The 19,910-nt window shown below is 39.3% G+C and overlaps 1 protein-coding gene and 1 pseudogene across 6 annotated transcripts in view; both read right to left on the bottom strand.

Annotated features, from left to right (window-relative positions):
- Aoah (acyloxyacyl hydrolase) overlaps nt 1–19,910 on the bottom strand; it is a 237,719-nt gene that overhangs the window by 167,069 nt on the left and 50,740 nt on the right. For all 6 annotated transcript variants that reach the window (XM_023713541.1, XM_023713543.1, XM_023713542.1 and 3 more), the window contains one exon: nt 15,095–15,161. In XM_023713541.1, the coding sequence (XP_023569309.1) occupies nt 15,095–15,161 (67 nt within the window). The remainder of the gene's footprint in view (nt 1–15,094; nt 15,162–19,910) is intronic.
- LOC105741976 lies at nt 2,126–3,426 on the bottom strand (annotated as a pseudogene).

The raw sequence follows: 19,910 nt of genomic DNA, 5'->3' as shown, positions 1-19,910 counted from the left end.
CTAGCTGTGGACCTCTTTGCAACACCCAGTGGGTCAATGTCTGCTTAGGATGACTCGGGAGGCAGAAGACTGCTAACTCCCAGGAGCTGAAATATCTTGAAGACGAGATACTTAGTAACTTGATCAGAGATGGGCCTGATGGGGAGAACAAGGATGCTCAAGCAGATAAAATCTAATTATTTGGCCAAGCTGTCGCCATGCCTTGCAACCTGCCTTGCTAACTTAGCAAGCATCTGCACTCACCAGAAGCCTAAGCCTTTGTTGTTCCTCAATAAATCTGAGAGTTTGAGGAAGTTTAGCGCTTCATTTCAGTGGGTCCCCCTAACCCCCTCAAAGAAATTCTGTCTTTTGTGTTATTTGTCTGTTAGGTTTTGCTGTCCCAAACCCCACACCTAACACTGTTTTTTGTTTTTTCTCAGAGAATCAAATATGACAAAAACGGTGACTTCTTAAAAGATTTTGAAAGATTATTTGTTCACAGCAAAAACAAAACAAAACAAAGCAAAACAAAACAAACTAGAGGAAACTGTAGAGATTTTCCTTGACTCTGATGGAATCATAGCCTCCCTCATTACCAACGTCCCCCACCAGGACATGTGTCAGAACTGAGACCCTACATCTAGATAGCATCATTATCATCTGAAGTCCATAGTTTACATTAAAGTTCACTCTTGGTATTATATATTCTTTGGGATTGGACAAATGTGTAATGGTATACATTCACCTTTATATTCTCAAGTAGAGCGTTTTCACTGTCTTAAAGAGTTTCTACATCATGCCTGTTTATCTTTCCTTTCCTCCTAACCCCGGGCAAAGACTGATCTCTCTACTGTCTCTATGAATTGCTGTTGTGACTCATTGGGCTCTCAGTGGTCCTGGGAGAAAATGGTGATGAGAGTGAGGAAAAGATAGATAAGACTTGAGAGCTAGGGCTGGGTGGAGGTCTTATCTCTGCTGAGGGAGGAGGAGAGCCTGCCCAAGAACTGTAGAGCATTTATGTATGCCCTCAAGAGGTTGGCGTCAGCCTCAGTCTCTCTTCCTAGCAATTAGTTAATGAGCTGCAACAGCTTGTTTACATGGCTTGAGGAGAGCCCTGGGTTCTTAGGCCAGTTTTATCCTGTACTCATGATTAACTTCCAGCTTCAGCAGCTCCCAACAATTTTGCCTTTTCCAGAATATTGCACCATTGAAATGATACAGTTTGCAAAATTTTAATTTCAGTATCTTTGACTTAGTAATATGCATTTAATCTTCCACTTTATCTTTTCACAACTTGGAAGCTTGATGGTGTTTATTGCTGAGGATATTCCATTGTGTGGTTGCACCCCAGTGTGACCATTAATTGAGATATGCTTCCTTGACTGGATTTAGAGATTAGGGAAGTACATCTAGGAGATCAGGAAACATATTTCTCAGGTACCTGTGGTGCTTCACAGGTGACTGGCAGGTAGGCTAGCAAACTGAGGATGGAAAACCCACCTCGGTTCTGGTGGCACCATCCAGTAAGCTTGTAGTCTAGATGGAATAAAAATAAGAGAAATAGGAAGTTCATGTATGTTTGGAAGAGCTCCATTCTTTTTGAGCTGCTGCATCTTTTTTTTTTTTTTTCCTGTCACCTGTAGTTATTAGACTCCAGCTTCTTCAGCCTTTAAACCCAGACCCATAACGAGGTTTCTCCAGCGGGCTTACAGCCCTTGAGTCTGAGACTGGTTCTGCATCCTTGGTCCCTCTCGTCCTGAAGCTTCCAGCCTCTTGGGCTGATCAGCTGCTGGATCTGCCAGCTCTCCAGGGCACAGATGGCCACTGTGGACTTTCCTGATTCTGTAGGACTACCCATAATAATTTATGTCTATATCTATATCTATATTTATATAATTTTTTCCTACTGATTCTGAGAATACTAACCAATACACACAGGTTTAAAAATCCTACTGATCACAACAGAACCACTGGGAACCTGGCCGGGGGCACACACATGACTCTAGATACAGTGGGACACAAGGTGACAAACATGATCACAGCTGAGGTCAGTGGCTCTGGATGGCCCTGATGGCATCTATAGAAGCGGTGGCAGGAGGAGACCTAACTACCTGGGCCTGAGGCCTGGGTGCTGGCCTGCCATGCCCTATTTGCTCGGGAGGTTTCTGAAGTTCTGGCCGGCGAACTTGGCCTTGCTACCCAGCTCTTCCTTGATTCTGAGAATCTGATTGTACTTGGCTAGGTGCTTGGATCGGCAGGGTGTGCCAGTCTTGATCTGCCCAGTGCTAAGTCCCACCACCAGGTCAGCAATGAAGGTGTCTTCTGTCTCCCCAGACTGGTTGGACACCATGACACCCCAGCAGTTGGACTGCGCCAGCTTGCATGCCTGCACGGACTTGGCCACTGAGCCGATCTGGTTGACTTCGAGCAGCAGGCAGTTGCAGGCCTTCTCATTCACAGCCTTGGTGATGCACTTGGGGTTGGTCACTGTGAAGTTGTTGCCCACCACCTGGATGCTGGCACTGGCTGTGAACTTCTGCCAGGTGCCCCAGTTGTCCTGGTCGAAGGGGTCCTCAATGGACACCACTGCGTAGTCCTTGAGGAAGGACTTGTAGAGGTTGCCCAGCTGATTGGGTGAGATGTACCTACTGGGGTCGTCAGGAGACTTGAAGTCCAAGTCGTACTTCCCAGACCTGAAGAACTCAGACGCGGCCATATCCATGCTGATGACCACCTTGTCCGAGTAGCCAGCCTTCCCAGTGGCAGTCTTCAGCAACTCCAGGGCTACCTTATTCTCCAGGATGTTGGGTGCGAAGCCACCCTCATTGCCTATGTTGGTGGTGTCCTTGCCATACTTCTCCTTGATGATGTTCTTCAGGTTGTGGTAGACCTCAGCCCCAATGTGCATGGCCTCCTTGAAGCTGGCTGCGCCCACAGGTAAGATCATGAACTCCTGCATGGCCAGCTTGTTGCCAGCGTGCAAGCCACCGATGATCACGCTGAAGGCAGGGACAGGCAAGATGACCTCGGAGTTGCCTGCCAGGTTGGCGATGTGGTGGTACAGGGGTACCCCCTTCTCCACAGCGCCGGCCTTGCACACACTCCCAGGATCATTGGCATTCGCCCCAAACTTGGATTTATTTTCAGTCCCATCCACCTCGATCATCAGCTTGTCAATCTTCTCCTGCTCCACGACATTCAGTTTCTTGTTAACCAGGGCAGGTGCAGGAGTTTTTTGATGAGCTCCACAGCCTTTGACACACCCTTGCCCAGGTAGTGGATCTTGTCATTGTCACACAGGTGTAGGGCCTCATAGATGCCAGTGGAGGCCCCACTGGGCACAGCAGCTCTGAAGAGCCCTTTGGAGGTGTAGAGGTCAACTTCCACAGTGGGGTTCCCATGAGAGTCAAAGCTCTCTCGGGCGTGCATCTTGAGAATCAACATGTTGGATTTCTGGCTACTGGATCTCGTTGCCCAGGAAGGAAAAAGATGGTGCTACAGACATTGAGATGCATGTTGGAGTTTGCTTCCAGTTTTTGATGATTATAAATAATGTTATAAACAACTGTGTAGTGCCCTGCAAGTATTTGTGCAGATATAAAAGTTTGCAACTCAAATGGGTAGATAGTTAGGAGTGTAATTGCAGGATCATATGGAAAAGCTATAGGCCTGAAAGAAGTAATCATTGTTTTAGTTTTTGTGAATTTAGTCATTCTGTCATGAGTAACAACTGTTTTAATTTGCAATCCTATAATAGCATCCAACATTGAGTGTCTGTATATGCATGATTTATCTGTTTCCCTTTTTGGTGAAATATGTGTTAAGGTCTCTGAATAATCTTTAAAAATTGTATTGTTGAGTTTTAAGATGTATGTCAGTTTTATGTCATGGTAACAAAACACCTGAGATAATCAACTTAAAGAGAAGAAAGGTTTATTTTGCCTCATGATTTCAGAGTTGTTGATCCTTCATGGCTTGGTTCTGCTGCTTTGGGCCTGTGCAGTAACACTTGGCAGAGGAGGCCTGTTTACCTTGTTGTAACAAGGAACCAAAGAGAGAGACAGGAAGAGTTTGTGATCCCAGCATTCCCTTCAAGAGCCATGCCCTCATCCACTCATCCACCTCCCTTCCTTCCTTTTTAGGTCACACCTCCTAAAAACTCTACCATCTACCAGTGATGCCACAGGATGAGGACCAGGCTTTTAACACATGGGCCTTTTATGGACATTCAAGATCTAAACTGTAGTAGGAATTCCTTGTATATTTTATTTATTTATTTATTTATTTATTTATTTATTTATTTATTTGGTGCAGGGTCTCACTATGCATCTCAGACTGGTAGTGATCCTCCTATCTCAGCCTCCCCAGCTCTGGGATTACAAGCGTGTACTACCATGCCTAGTTTTGGTGGCTGGCGCAACATACCCAGGGTTCTGGGACCAGCACAGCATGCAATTCTGGGGATTAAACTTGGGTTCTTGTGCTTGCCAGGAAGGCACTTAGACTGCCAGCTATCTCCCTATCCCTCTATATATTTTTTTTAACAGTACTTAATCAGATATGTCCTTTGCAAATAGTGTTTTCATGTCTGTGACTTGTTCTTTTGTTTTCTTGATGATGCCTTTTGTAGAATAACAATTTTAATTGCAAAGCCCTCTAGTTTATGAATTCCTTCCTTAATGAATAACATCTCTGGTGTCCTATCTAAAAAGTTATCCTGCAACCCAAGGTCATCTAAGTCTTCTCATACATTATCTTCAGGGAATTTTATAGGTTTACCTTAGGTCTATATTCTACTTAAGTCATTTTTGTGAAGTCAGCTGCTAGATTCTATTTCTTTTTTCTTCTTTTAGTGTAGTTATTGATCTGTTTTAGCACCATTTGTGGAAAGGGCTGCCTCTCCTCTATCATATTGCTTTGGCCCTCTGCACACTCCATGGACATTGGTTCTTTGATTTCTTTTGACAGTTTTACTCATATAGCCCTTGGACATATTTCTCTACCTAAGTATTTCATTTCTGGGAATGCAAATATAAGTAGCATTGTGTGTTCACCTTCAAATTTCACTTTCTCACTGTAGTTATAGAAGTAAGTAATTGATTTTTGTATCTTAACTTTGCACCCTGCAACTTTGTTATAATTGCTTATTAGTTCCAGGAAATTTTGTTGCATTTAAAATTTTTCTACATAAACTTTGGTCTATTGATAACCAAATATACCTCTGTTTCTTCCTTTCCAAGCCTTTTATTTTTATTTCTTGACCTACTAAATTGGCTGTGACATTCAGAATGATATTAAAAAGTAGTGAGAAGGTCATTCTTGTCTGGGTCTTGATCTTAGTGGAAAAGCCTCTAGTTCTTAGCAGTAAGTATAATGTCCACTATTTACCAAAATAATGTAGGTATTTTGTAAATGTCTTTATCAAGTATAATATGTTCCCCTTGATTTCTAGTTTACTTAGAGTTCTATCATAGATGGATGTTGGGTTTTTGTCAAATATTTTTTTGCATCTGTGAATATGATTATGTGATTTTTCTTCTTGAACTCTTGGTATGCTCGATTATATTTATTGGTTCGGCCCTTCATTTTTGGCATCAATCCCACTTGATTGTGGTATACAATCTTTTATTGGATTCCATTTCCTAAGGGTTTGCTGGATATTTTTTTTTCTCTGTGTTCAAGATAATGAAAAACATTCATCTGTTCTTCTCTTTTATTTTATCTTTGTTCCTCTTATCATGAGATTGAATCTAGGACCTTCACACTGAGCGAGTCCTTTTAAAATTTTTTAAATTTTGAAACAGGGACTTGCTAAGTTTTTAAATTACCTAAGCTGTAGTTCTCTGGATTCAGGCTCCCAGAGTCCTGGGGTTACAGGGTGCACCACTATACCTGGCTTATGTGTACTTGTCTCGCAACTCCTTTTTCTGGTTGTAGTATTAGGGTGATGCTGGCTTCATAAAGTGAGTTATGAAATGTTCCATTAACCTCTGTCTTTTGAAGGGATTATAGAGAATTGATATAATTTTTTTTCTTTGAATGTTTGCTGGAATTCACCTGGACCTGGTGCTTTCTGTTGCACAGTTATAACACTGATCCCATTTCCATAATAGACATAGGCCTTTTGTAATTTTCTGTTTCTTCTTGTGTAAGTCTTGGTGGTTTGTGTGTCAAGAAATTGAACAATCTTATGTAGGATATGAAATTCGGGGATAAGAGATATTCATAGTATTTCTTACTTATGATTTGAACATCTGTGAGATGTTAAAGCAGTAGTTTTTGTTCTTTCCCTTCTCTTTGTTTCTCTCTCTTACATAATAGAGGATTCCAGAACAAGTCACTAAGCTGCATTTCTACCCCTTTAAAATCATTTTCAGGGTCACACTAAGTTGCTAAGTTTTCCAGGCTGGTATCAAATTTGCTTGTCTCCTACTTCAGCTTCCCAGAGTTCTGGGATTACAAGTATGCATCATCACTCCCAGTTTCCTCTTGTTTTTCTTAACTTGGTTAAAGACATAAATTTGATTGATTTAAGAAAAAATTGAGGCCTGCCCATTAGTTCAGTTGTTTCAGTGCCTGCTTAAGCAAAGGCACTCAGGCTCAGGGTACTCTGGTTCGATCCCTGGATCCACATGCCTTCCCAGGCCTGCCCTTAAGGCATCCTGAGCTAGAGAAAAAAAAATCTAAAAAAAATTAGACTTAGGCTTCACTGTTATCTCTATTATTTTATTATTTTAAATTTAATTTTTTGCTATAATTTTTATTATTTATCTTCTGCTTACTTTGAATTTAATTTACTTGTCTTTAGAACTTTCTTTTTTCTGTTTATATTCAATGCTATAAATTTGCAAGATCTGCTTGTACTTCATCTCATAAATTTTAATAAATTGAATTCTTTTTTTAATATTAATTTTATTGAGAAAGAAATAGCAATGAGACAGTTTTAAAACAGGTTAGTATGACAGTTACAATAATTAATACATTGCATATTGTTGTCTTCATAGTAGTTATTCAGAGGACAAGATGCAGACATGATAGCTTGTCTAAACACTATTAGTACAAATCTTTCTTCTAATTGAACTAAGAGAAAGTAGCTGTATATCTATCCTAACTATTTTGTGTATATATAATATATATGATTATATATATATATTTTTTTTTCACTACAAAATGGTCCTTCATTTATATCCCTTTTTTGTTTACTTTTTTCAGAAATGGGCATTCCATTGCCATTCAAATATTGTAGGTGCGTGAATTCAACAAAGTAATCCGAGATAGTCCAGTAGTCCATAATAGTAGTGGGTCTTGTGTAAGACTGGCAATGTCAGAAGTTGTTGACTTGAGCCTTTTACAGCTCAGTGTATTAATATGGCTTTGCTTTTTATACCTTGTTTTTATACTTTTCTGCCAGATGGTTAAGACCAAGATAAAGCAAGGTGTATATAACAAAACTGTAACATTCGTATCTGACAAGGTCAGTCAAATCCCCTCAGGATTTACCCTGAAACCCTGTACCACAGTTTGTAGATCTTTTGTTAGTGTCAGCCATGTGCCATATACGCTGACATCTGTGAACTAAGCAAGTGCACTGAGGATAGCAATGTGCAATTCTAGGGCCGTTCTTGGAATGTCTGTCATTCTGGTCTTCTAAAAGTGTCCTGCTTCTAATGTTGTATCAATTACTGTTATACTCTGTCTCAAGTAAATGTTTGTTTGTTTGTTTTTTTAAAGAAGAGAAAAAGGTAATAACTGAAAACAAGAGACAAGAAAAAAATGTCATAGGACTGTCCTGCTACAATGCTGTATATGGTTAGATTTCTAAATTTCTGTGTAAAAAAATGTAATTGTTTATTCCTATTTTTTAAACTATTTATTTTATTTTTTTCTTCACATTCTGTAGGGATTTTAAGTTTAACATATAAATACTTGATGGAAAATACCTGCTCCATCTTATGTCTAAGATGTTTGATATTCAGACAGATAGTGAGGTTAAGCTCAAAGGCCTATGTTATAGGGCAATAGTATCATTAAGTTTCTCTTCTGGAGGGTTAACAACTTACGTTTGCAGACCAAAAATTAGAGAAAAAGAAGGGCTGCAAGGACAGCCAACATTTTGGCCCTAGCCTTTCAAGGTCAGTGAAGACTCAGGACAGGAGAACCTGTACTGTAACATCATGTAACTCAGTTGTATCCCAAATTTTCTGATCAAGGAGTTTATGGGGTCACAGAGGAAAGTGATTGATGATGTAGAGTGTGCCTAAGGAGACTCATATGGAAAGAAAACATTCTCTCAGGTTTTCACAGAGAATAAGTTGAATTTAAGTTTTATTTACTTTAAAATGTCTATTGAGGGCTGACCAGATAGCTCAGTGAATCAAAGCACCTACTCAGGCAGACGCAGGGACTGGGGCTGGATCCCCTACATGCCATGCTGGCCCTGCCCCTGGGGCACACTGAGACAGCCAGTGAGACTGGGTGTGGTGGTGCATGCCTGTAATCCCAGCTCTTGTGAGGCTGAAAACAGGAGGATCATTATGAGTCCAATCTGTGTAGTGACACCCTGTAGACCCTGCACTAAACACATTTTACAAAAGTCTATTGAGATTTCTTCTTTGATGAATATGTTATTTTTGAATTTGTTTTTTAATTTCATGTATTTAGGGTTCTAGTTTTCTTTATTTTATTGATTTCTAGGTTAATATTATTGAGGCCTGAGAGCAAGCATTGTGATTTCTATTTTTTAAAATTTCTTTTTAATTAATTTTATTGAGAAACAAATAGCAATGAGACAGTTTCACAACCGATTAGTAAGACAGTTTCAATAATTAATACATTGTATATTGTTGTCTTTGTAGTGGTTATTTATAGTACAAGATGCAGACATGATATTAAAATTTTTTAATGTATGTTTCATGACTTAGAATGTGTTCTGTCTTAACAAATATTCCATCTGTACTTGAGAAAAATGTGTGCTTTTCTCTTGTTAGCAGAGGTAGTCATTTTACGTTTTTCTTTACTTTGAAATTTGTTTCATCTAACATTAATATAGCTATTCTTGCTTTCTTTTGATTAGCATTAACATGATATATCTTTTTCCATTTGTTAACTTTCAATCTGTATATATTTTTATATTGAAAATGAGTTTCTTGTACATAATATGTAATTGGGCCTTGTTTTATGATCCATTGTGATAATCTTTATCTTTTAAATTGGTGCTTTCATTATTTATTTATTTATTTTTTGGTACTGGGAATTGAACGCAGGACCTCGCACTCACCAGGCAGGTGCTGGGCCTCTGTACTACCTCCCTGGTCCTATTTGGTGCTTTTAGACCATTAAAAGCATTAATCATGGCCTTAAACACGATTACTGATACAGGTGAGTTAATAGCCACCATATCTGTTACATTTCCCTAGTTTTTGCTTTTGTTCTTTGTTTTTGTCTTCTGCTCTTTTTCTGTCCTTTTGTGATTTTGAACACACTGCATGTTATTTTTCATTTTTCTTCGCAATATATTAATTGTATTATTTTTTCTTTTTTAGTGGTTGCTCCAGCATTTGTAATACATGTTTATAACTAACCAAACCTACTAAAAACAATACTATTCTACTTGACTGGTAGCATAACTATAAAATCTTAATTCCTCCTTATAATCATATCATTGCTGATACTTATTTCACACACTTGATACGTAACTGAATATATGCCTGCTATTATTATTTTTGACAAACTTCTGTTAGATCACTGAGGAAGTGGAAAAAATATCTCATTTATCATCCATTATTTTTTTTGGCACTCTCCTTTTCTATGTGGATCCAAATTTCTGATTTATAGTTTTATTCTTCCCTCTACATGTAAAATTTCCTTTAACATTTCCTACCAAGAAAGTCTGTTGGCAGCAAATTCTCTCTCACTCCTTTTGTGTTTGTTTTTTTACTTGCCCTTCACTTTTGACAATAAGTTTTCAGAATGCATAATTCTAGGCTGATGGAGTTTTTTCCTCTTAACATCTCCACTTTTTCTTCTTGCTTGCATGGTTTCTGAGGAGAAATTAGAGGTATAGTAGTTTGTATTTTTGTTCTGTTATAGATAATTTTTTGGGATTGTTTTTCTTTATCTTTGATTTTATGTGTTTGGAAAAGGATGTGCCCAGGTGTACTCTTCTGCCTTTTCTTTTGCTTTGACATTCGTGCTCCTTATTCTTAGATCAGTTTGATTTGGATTTAGGGAATTCTCAGCCCCTGTTTTAGGTATTTTGTTCTTTTCTCTTCTTCTTATACTCTCTTATTGCTTATTTTGTTGTTATCCAGGAGAACTTGGATATTGAACCTCTTTTTTCATTCTGTTATTTTTTCTTTTATATTTGGAAATTTTTATTGCTATGTCGTCAAGCTCAGCTATGCCTTCCTTAACCATCTCTAGTTCTTTTTGCTATCAAAAGTACCGAATTCTTTTCTCATCAAAAGCACTCCTTGTTTTTATTTTTCTTCATTTGCTCTCCAGCATTTTAAAATTACTCCTCGCTTGGATTTCCGTCTCCCACCTTGCATTCTCCGGCGTGCTCATGCTGTGCATCTGAACCTTTAGAACTCTTAGTGTATTAGTCATAATTGATTTAGTTCCTTTTATGATGGTTACAACATCCCTGCTCTGCTCAGTTCTGATGTTTGTTCTGTCTCTTCAAACTATGTCTTTTCCTTTTACTGTGCCTTGTAATTTTCCTTGGTAGCCAGATACAGTGTACTAAATAAGAAGAACTGCTGTAGGTAGGACTTTAGTGATGTGCAGTGTAGCGCAGGGACAGGGAACAGTGTGCTTGGGCCTCAGTCTTTCATCGAGGCTGTCCCTCTGGTCTGTGAACTTCATAACTGCTTTTCAGATTTTTTCCGCCCCTTTTACATGGGCCAACTTAGTGAACACTGTCAGGAATTGGGTATTTTTTTTTCTTTCCTAGGTCAGATAGCCTCTGATAAAACCCACAAAAGAGGGCTGGGGAGATAGCTCAGCAGGCCAAGTGCCTGTCTGACAAGCACAAGGACCTGGGTTTGATCCTAGGTACTGCATGCTGTGCTGGCCCTGAAACAGGCTGTGGTGGTGTTCGCCTGTAATCCCAGTGCTGGGGAGGCTGAGACAGGAGGATCACTACAAGTCTTCTCTGTGTAGCAAAACCCTGTACCAAATAAACAAATAAATAAATAAAGGATTTTTTTAAAAACCCACATAAGATTAGGCTCTGGTTACCACATTTTTTCCTGATGGCAGACTTGTGAAGAATAACAGCACAGGCTGGTGTATTTGAAAATGACTCTTCCCTACAGAAGCAATTGGGATCTTTTTTCTCCTCAGGAATCTTTGTGAGAACCCATCAAGCTCGTGAAAGTAAAAATTCAACCAAGTAAGGGCACATTCCTGTGGCAGTTAGCCCAGAGCTTTTAACTCTTATTATTGATCATGTCTGGCTTACAGCAGGTGCTAAGTACAGTTCAGATCAGGTTCCTCTACTCAAGCTCTGGTGTCTATGGCAGTTTCTGTCCTGGGGAGTTGTGACATTCTATCCACCGATCTCTTGTAAATTCTAGAGACGGTGGCTTGCCCAGTGACCTTACTGACATCTCTGAAGGATCTGTAGAAGCGTTGTTGTTTCTCAGTTTGTCCAACTTTTACTCATCATTGGGATAAAGTGGTAATGTCTAAACTCCATATCCATGGAAATGATCTCACACATTGTGCCTCTGTTCAGCTGTACAGGGCAAGGCGCACAGGGGGAGAGGCATCCACATGCGTGGCAGAGGAAAGTGGTAGGCTTAATGAGGACTGTGGTAGACTGATGGCAACAACAATGATGAGCTCTATCATGATAAATCTAAAGAAAAGAAGAAGGGTTTCCAAACGGGATGAGTAACAAAGCCCATATGGTAAGGAGAAGAGATGGAACATTATTTTTCTGGAAAAGATTGAAATTTAGACCTCAGACATTACTCTCAAAGGAGGCTTTATGTATCAGTTGTAGTCACTGAGCTAAACTAGCACAGTTGAAAGATCTTTTTACAAGTTAATATTTTACTTTCTGGATCACACTATAGTGTACTGTGATTTTAATAAGTTCTTATGAATAACAGAGCACTGTTTTGTGTTTTTTATACCCAGAAAAGCCATGACTTATATTTAAGTTGAACCAAAATTGTTATAATTTCTGTTTTCATTTTTCTTTTAAAATCTTAGAATTTGAGGTCTTTCCTCATCTCTGACAATGACTTGGCTTGTACCTTAGAGGTACAAGATACCAGAGAGCAAGGTGAAACTCACCAACAGGTACCAGGGAGCAAGGTGAGACTCACAGGGACCACAGTCAGGTTTTCTTTGACAACACTGAGATCAAAGGAAATCAAGACCAGCCAGAGGGGTCTAGCATATGGACACAGGCTAGAACTGGCCTGCTCCGTAGTTAGCCCCTCCTGGTGTGCTATGGCCTGAGCTTTTGTGTTCCCCTGAAGCTCACATTAAAACACGATCGCCAATGCAATGGCTTTAAGAGGTGGAACCTTTAGAAATGATCAGGGCAGATTTTGAAGGGAATTAGTGTCCTTGTATAAAAGGGGCCCCAAGGGAATTTATCTGCCTCTTTAGTTACATGAGAGTTCAAGAGGAAGGGGTCACCAAGGAGGCTAAAAGTGAGCCTCTGGGTGCTGAATCTTTTTCCAGCATGTTCTTTTACCTTCCAGCCTCTGGCACTATGAGTGATAACTTCCTGTTCCCTGTCAATCACTCAGTCTGAAATATTTTGTTACAGCAGTTCAGACAGACTGAGACCCGGCCTGACCCAGACTCTTGTGGATGCCTGAGTTCTTAGGTGTTCCAAGCAGTCTATGTCCCTATGACTTCTAAATCAGTCTATGTCTCTGCCTGTGCACAGGAAAAATATTTGTTGCATCATTAGTCCATGCATTATTGAGAACTGATTGGTGTGAGATACTAGAAGGGATATCCTATAGATTAGGAAGTGCCTTTAATGTAGTAAGATTGGTATTCAGGCAAAACTAAATGATGGCGTTATTTTCAGGGTCCGCATCAACCCAGAGCTGTATCTGATCACTTACATTATATGAGGAGAATACAACTAATGTGGGTGCAGGCATGCAATGCACAACGAAACAAGACAGAACTATGAAGGAAGATCACTTATTCCATCTGTCTTCCCTCAAAATGGCCTACTTGGTGCTAATAGGAATTACTCATCTCAGAAGGGAAAATGTTACTCTTCAGGAGTAGGTCCCTTTTTGGTGACATCCTGGGCTCATTTTTTTTTTTTTTTAATCATTTAAGCTCTCTTGTCTCCTGAACAGTTCACCTGCTGTGCCATTTGTCCCTTCAGATGGCCAAAAGAGCTGGTAGAGAACAACCACTAAAGCAATGTGCTGAGAGTAAAAGAGAAGTGGCCTGGGCTTGTGCAGACCTGGAACTGAGGGTTGAAGAGGGACATGTCTAGGAGTAGAGGTTTCATACATGCCAAACATAAGGAACATCTCCTGAAAAGGGTTGGAAGCAAAGTCCTCCTGGGGTGTGGGGAGAACTACAAGTGGAGCGTGGTAGCCTATGGAGTATGAAGGGATCAGCCTGGAAAAGCTCTTAGGACAAGTTTATCAAAAGTCTTGTGTATGGGGTAGGAATCCTACAGGGGCATGCAGATTTTGAAGAATGTTACAGAAGGAAGTGCCGCAGTGAGGCTTGTGTTCCAGAGTGGCATCATGTGGGCTATAGAACCGCAGAACACAGAGTGAGCCTGCAGACCCGAGTCTGGTTAGAAGGCTGTAGCAGCCAGTGATGTATTAGCTCCCAAACACTCAGCCCACCGTGAACCATTTGCCCAATGGAGTGAAGTCAGTATTGGCAGGAGCAGGTACACAGCACGAAAAATGCTAATTATGTTTTTACTCTGTAGTATTTTAAGTTACTTTTATCTTAAAAATTCTGCATCTCTAGGCTACTCTGTTGTGAAGGGTGAAACTGTATTCTGAACCTCTGGCATGATGAAGAGAAAAAAGAAGCACAGAAAATAACTCCACATTGGTGGGTGAAGGAGTGGGGAGACTCCTGCAGAGACATCATGAGCACTAGCTACAGGTTGGAAGAATGAGGTACAGATGTGACAAGGACCCAAGGACAGATCTCAGACACATAATTTTAAGAGATGAGACCTAAAAGATACATCAGATGTGCTAGGTCCTGCATAAGCCAAGGAAGCAGCTAAAAATAACAATATAGAGTTTAAGGAATATATATAAAATATGTTCTAGCATTCGTGGGAGGTAGGACCTAGGGAACACTGTGCTACAAGCCCAAACTTTCAAACTTTTGAGACAGAGTATCAGTTTCCCAGGTTGGTTTTGAATTTACAATCTTCCTGTCTTGAGATAAAAAGCAAGTGCCACCATGCCCCACTTGTAATTTATATTCTTATAGATACTAAAACTGTAGAGAAGGATTTCAAGAGAAAGGTGAACAGGGATCTAAGACAATGCTAACGTGGTTGGGGAAAAGTAAGAATGCTAGAGAGGGAACACAGGGTGAGGCTGGGTGATCCCAAGTCCTGGACTTTGCTGTGAGTGATGAATCTGGGTATTTACTCCCTTATCAAAAGTAGCTAAATCACTAAATTACAAATAAAAGAAGTTCATGTATGAATCACTGGTGGATGGTGGTGGGGTCATGGGGATTTGGAGAGGCCAGGATCCCAGCCAACAGGGGAGAAAAGTCCCTGGAGTCAGAAGCTTGGAGCTCAGGGGATGGGGGGCCAGAAACGGCACAGATGGGGGGCTCAGGACAAAGGCCCCATTGCGACGGCCTCATGGGCCAGTGGAACCGGGCATTCACTCTTGGTACTGTGTGTGGAATTTCCCTGAAAAGGCTCCTGGAGAGAAATTGAGCTGGATTGTCACACTGCACTTCAAGGGGAGCCTTCACGCTGAAGACAAAGGAATGCATCAGGTTTCTGTCTCCCACTGCTGACGGGAACTGGCACAGCAGCCCACACCTCTGTGCAGCGAGCACATCGGACTGAGAACAATGTCCGTGCCTCCTGCACCTCAGCAGCCAAGTAAGTTCCCAGGGTACTCACAGCTTTATGATGTCCGATCCAAACGTGTGAACCAGTAAATAGCATGTGGTTTTCAAGAAGAGCTCTCCTAAGAAACACAAAGAGTGAAAAAGAGAGTATGGTTTTATTATGATGAACTTAGACATCAGTTAAGCAGGATTTTAAATGTGAGTTAATAAGGAGCTAAGGTTAAGTAGTTAAATGATTAATTTCAGTGTTTATTTATTTTAATGTATTTTAGTTCAGGGCCTACAGGGTCTCACTACACAGATCAGACTTGTAGTGGTTCTCTTGTTTGCAGCCTCCCAAGCACTGGGATTATAGGTGTGTGCCACCAGACTCAGTCTCAAATGCTGTGATTGGAGCTTCCTTTCAAGTCAACTATTTCCCTACTAAATATTTTTCCCAAAGAGCTGAGATCATCATGCCACAGTGATATATGTACCCATTTTTATAGCAGTGCAACTTGTCATAGCTAAATAGCATGCCCTGGGGGCAGGGCTGGCAAGGCATGCCAGAAATTGAACCCTGGCCACTGTGCTCTGCCTAAGCAGGCACTTTAGTCTGCTGAACTATCTGGCCAGCCCTTTTTTATTTTTTAGAGAATACAAAAAAAAATATGGTATAAAATTTCGCTAAACAGAGTAATAGAAATTCAACAATGGTTGCTGTATTTCATGATGTGATCTTCAAATTAGTTGCTTAGGTAACCAAATATAAATGTGCAAAATTAGTTTAAAGAAAAAACAAAACAAAACAACAACAAAAAAGTTATAAGAAAATAAAAAAGGAATAAAAAGAAAAAAATTAAGCATTAACTTCTCCTTTCAAAAGATCATCAGAAAAAAATATCGGAAATTGGCAGTACAATTATCCAAATTATCCTGCATATATAACTAAATATATCTTTTCCCCTTCATGTCATTTTCGCTCATCCCAGTTTTTCCTTTCCATTGAACAAATTCTTTTCCTTTCACAGTTTCTATTATACCTTTCTAATTTTATTTACTCATTCAGGTTTTCACAGTAGTGAGACAATATGATGTTTGCACATGCAGGTCTGATTTATTTCACTTACTGATATAGTCTCTAGGTGCATCCATTTATCTACAAAAGGTTCGATTTTGTCTTTTTTTTATAGCTGAGTAATACTCCATTGTGTAAAAATGCCACATCTGTTTTATCCATTGCTCAGTTGATGGGCCTTTGTGTTGTTTCCAGTATTTAGCTATGACAAGTTGCACTGCTATAAAAATGGGTACATATATCACTGTGGCATGATGATCTCAGCTCTTTGGGAAAAATATTTAGTAGGGAAATAGTTGACTTGAAAGGAAGCTCCAATCATAGCTTTATGAGGGATCTCCATACTCGTTTCCGTAATGGGTGCACCAGCCTGTGCTCACACCAACAGTGGAGAAAGGTTCCTTTTTTCTCAGTTCAGTGTTTACTTTTAAGGGTTTGGTAATTTTACAGTTAATGTATCATTTCTGTCTATGCTTATGTGAATTTCACTTTTCCATGTATGCTGAAGCAGTGTCACCTGCTAACTCCAGTTCTGCTTCTCCACTGGCTGAGACTACTCTGGAGTGCTGGGAAGAGATGGAACCCTGACCGAGGAGAGTTTATCTTGTCCTGTGGCATCACAAGCAGGTGACCCAGGTCTTGCTTGAAAGCTGATGCAGGAACCAGCAGAAAAAGGTGGTGAACTTTCCCTGCTACTTCAGTTTTGCTTAATGGTAAGTAACGCTAAATATTATTTTATATTCAAATAGATGTAATTATATGATTTTGTAAACAATAAAGCAGAACACTCCAAATCTGCTGTGCTCTTGAGGTAGGCCATTAAAACTGTCCCCATATTACTACTGACCTCAGTGAAGTAAACAATTATAAGGGAATAATAGTGTGACTATCTCAGTGGTAATATGTTAGATAACTTAGATAAAATGAAAGAATTCTTAGAAAGAAAGAAAAGGTCAAAACTGATTCAAGAATAAGTAAATAGTTTTAATAGGTCTGCAGTAAGTAGAAAGATTGAATTAGGAATAAAATTAAGATTGCAAAGAGAAGTCCAGGACAAGATGCCTTCAGTGATAAATTTTACCAAAAAGAATTAAAACCAATTTTGATCAAATGCTTCTAAGGAATGGAAGTTGCAGGCCAGCCAGATAGCTCAGCAGACTAAAGCATCTGCTAATGCAAGTGCAGGGACCAGGGTTCAATCCCTAGTGTGCTATTCTGGCCCTGCCCCCAGGGCACGCTGAGATAGGGATTGAGACTGGGCCTGGTGCTGCTCACCTATGATTCCAGTGCTTGGGAGGCTGAAAACAGGAGGACCACTACAAGTCCAGTCTGTGTGGTGATATCCTGTAAGCCCTGTACTAAATACATCAACAAACAAACAGACAAAAGAAATGAAAGTGGCAAGGAGGAAGGACTATTCTTTGAGGCTACCATTACTTTGTTAAAAAAAACCAAATACATTCCTCAGAGAAAAGAATTGGAGACCAAAATATCTTATAAATATAGATAAACAGAGTTTAAAGGATTCATTCTTCCCATCAATTGGGATGATGACAGATATCCTTGGACTCAGTCCTCTTTCTAGAATGGCTATATATAGTCATTAATATTACAAAGATAAAAGAAGACCAGGTGTTACAGGTGTTTCTGCACTGCCGTCTCCATCTGACAGCACTGATGTGAGTAATAGACAATTACAATGATGAGGAACACAAGATAAGACAGATACACACACTTATCGTTTATATCTAGGTGTGCAACCAAAGCTTCCTACTTTGTTTAAATTAAACAAAAACTTAATACAGTAAAAGACACATTGCCCAGAATAATGGGATAAGTGTGTTCAAAGCAACTCTGTATTTTCAAGGGTATATATGGCAATGTATATTTTATTACAATTTTTATTTTAACTATTCACCATATGTTTTGATGATCCTATATTCTCAGGTTAAATGTTTTTAGGGAAAGGTGGATGAACCCTCAGAAGAATCAAAGATGTTTATAGCAAGATCTGTCTTGGGTTTTGAGAATATCCTATTCTAATAACTCTAATTTCTTGATAAAAATTAATTTTTGGGGGGTTAATAACTGTTGAGTTTCTTTGGAAGACTTATACTTAGATAGCAAAGGCAAATTCAGAATCTCTCTCTCTCTCTCAATTTACCTACCAATAATTAACATACTAAATGACATATGTTATGGTGATATTTCCTGAACTCCTTTAACACCTAGTTTTTCTTAATGAGCAATTAAAGTATAGTTAAGAAAGAATAAATATTCAGCTATAAATACAATAGAAGCTTGTGGATGGGCTTTTAGCACAACACTAAAACAACACAGGCCAATTAAAATTGTGTGAAGTATCTACATTAAGTATCTTTCTCAAAAAAAGATTTACATTGTCACACAAAAGATGAAAAGATACTGAATATATCATTACCTACCAAGGAAATGCAAATCCCAACAAAGAGGAGCTGTAATTTTGTACCTACTGTTGTATGCTATGATGAATGATAAGTGTGGAGAAAGTAGAAGTTTTGGAACCCTCATTTAATGCTGGTAGAATTTAAAATGATATGGCCTCTCTAGCTATTGGTCACACAAAAACTCATGCTAAAATGTGCATAGCAGCATTTTTTTATACCAGCCATCCCAGTGACCTTAAACTAATAGACCTAGGAAATGTTTTTGTCCATGAAATGGAATATTAATCAGCCATAAAAAGAATAAAGTTCTGACACATGCTACACTATGAAATAACATTGGAAGCAAATTGAAACACTATTCTAAGGGAAAGGTAATATTATATTAAGTCAAACAAGCCAATCACAAAAGACCAAATATCATATGCTTTAATTTGTTTGAAATATCTATAATAGGCAAGTCCATGGAGATGGAAAGGAGACTGGTGGTTTTCAGGCCATGAGGAAGGCTGTGCTTTGGGAGTGACAGATGAGGGACACAGAGTTTCTTTGTGCTGTAACAACAATGTTCTCAGGTTAATTGCTTCAGTGAACATGCAACTTTGTGAATATATTGAAAGCCATTGAATTGTGTGGTGTGTATGTTTTATCTTAATAAAACTGTCAAGGATCACCCTACTCTTCATAGGTACTTCTTTTTGCATTGTTACATGTTTGTCATTCATATTATTCACATTTCTTTTGGGGAATACATACACATGCATATCATATTTTAATCATTTCCAATCACCATTCTTCTTTTGTCATCCCCTGAGCTTCTCTCTTATCTCTAAAAAGTCTGATGTCCTGTTCCTATAATCTTCCCTTTAATTTATTCTTCTTTGTTTGACTTATTTCACTTAACATTATAGAATAAAGATCTATATATTTTTCCTGCTTGTGACATGAACTCATTCTTTATAGCTATAAAAAAATTCATTCTGTTTGTAGACTACCATTGTCTTTATCTACTGGGTGCTCCATTTAAGGGATGCTATTGTGAAGAGTGCCAAGAAGCTGTTGTGTTGCAGGACTCAGAGATGCAAATTCCTGCACAAATCACTGCCCACTGACCATGGGAAAATGCTTCCCTTCCTTGGACTTAAGTTTCCTTATCTTAAAAATCTTTTTTTTTGTATTGGGGATCAAACTCTGGACCTTGAGCTTGCCAGGCAAGCACTCATGCCACTGGGCAGTCCTTCACATGGCTTCTTACATGTTTAGTGAATTCTGTGAGAGACATTTGAAATTAAGTGGAGGAGCAAGGCAGCTTGGAAGCAAGCTTAAAGTCTTGCTCATGTAGAATTAGCTTGACTGGAGTAGAGTGATTAAACACCAGTGCTGGAGTG

The sequence above is a fragment of the Octodon degus genome, unplaced genomic scaffold (genome assembly GCF_000260255.1).
Source record: "Octodon degus isolate 3935 unplaced genomic scaffold, OctDeg1.0 scaffold00031, whole genome shotgun sequence".
Lineage (NCBI taxonomy): Eukaryota > Metazoa > Chordata > Mammalia > Rodentia > Octodontidae > Octodon > Octodon degus.
This window is presented reverse-complemented; position numbering and strand designations above follow the sequence as displayed.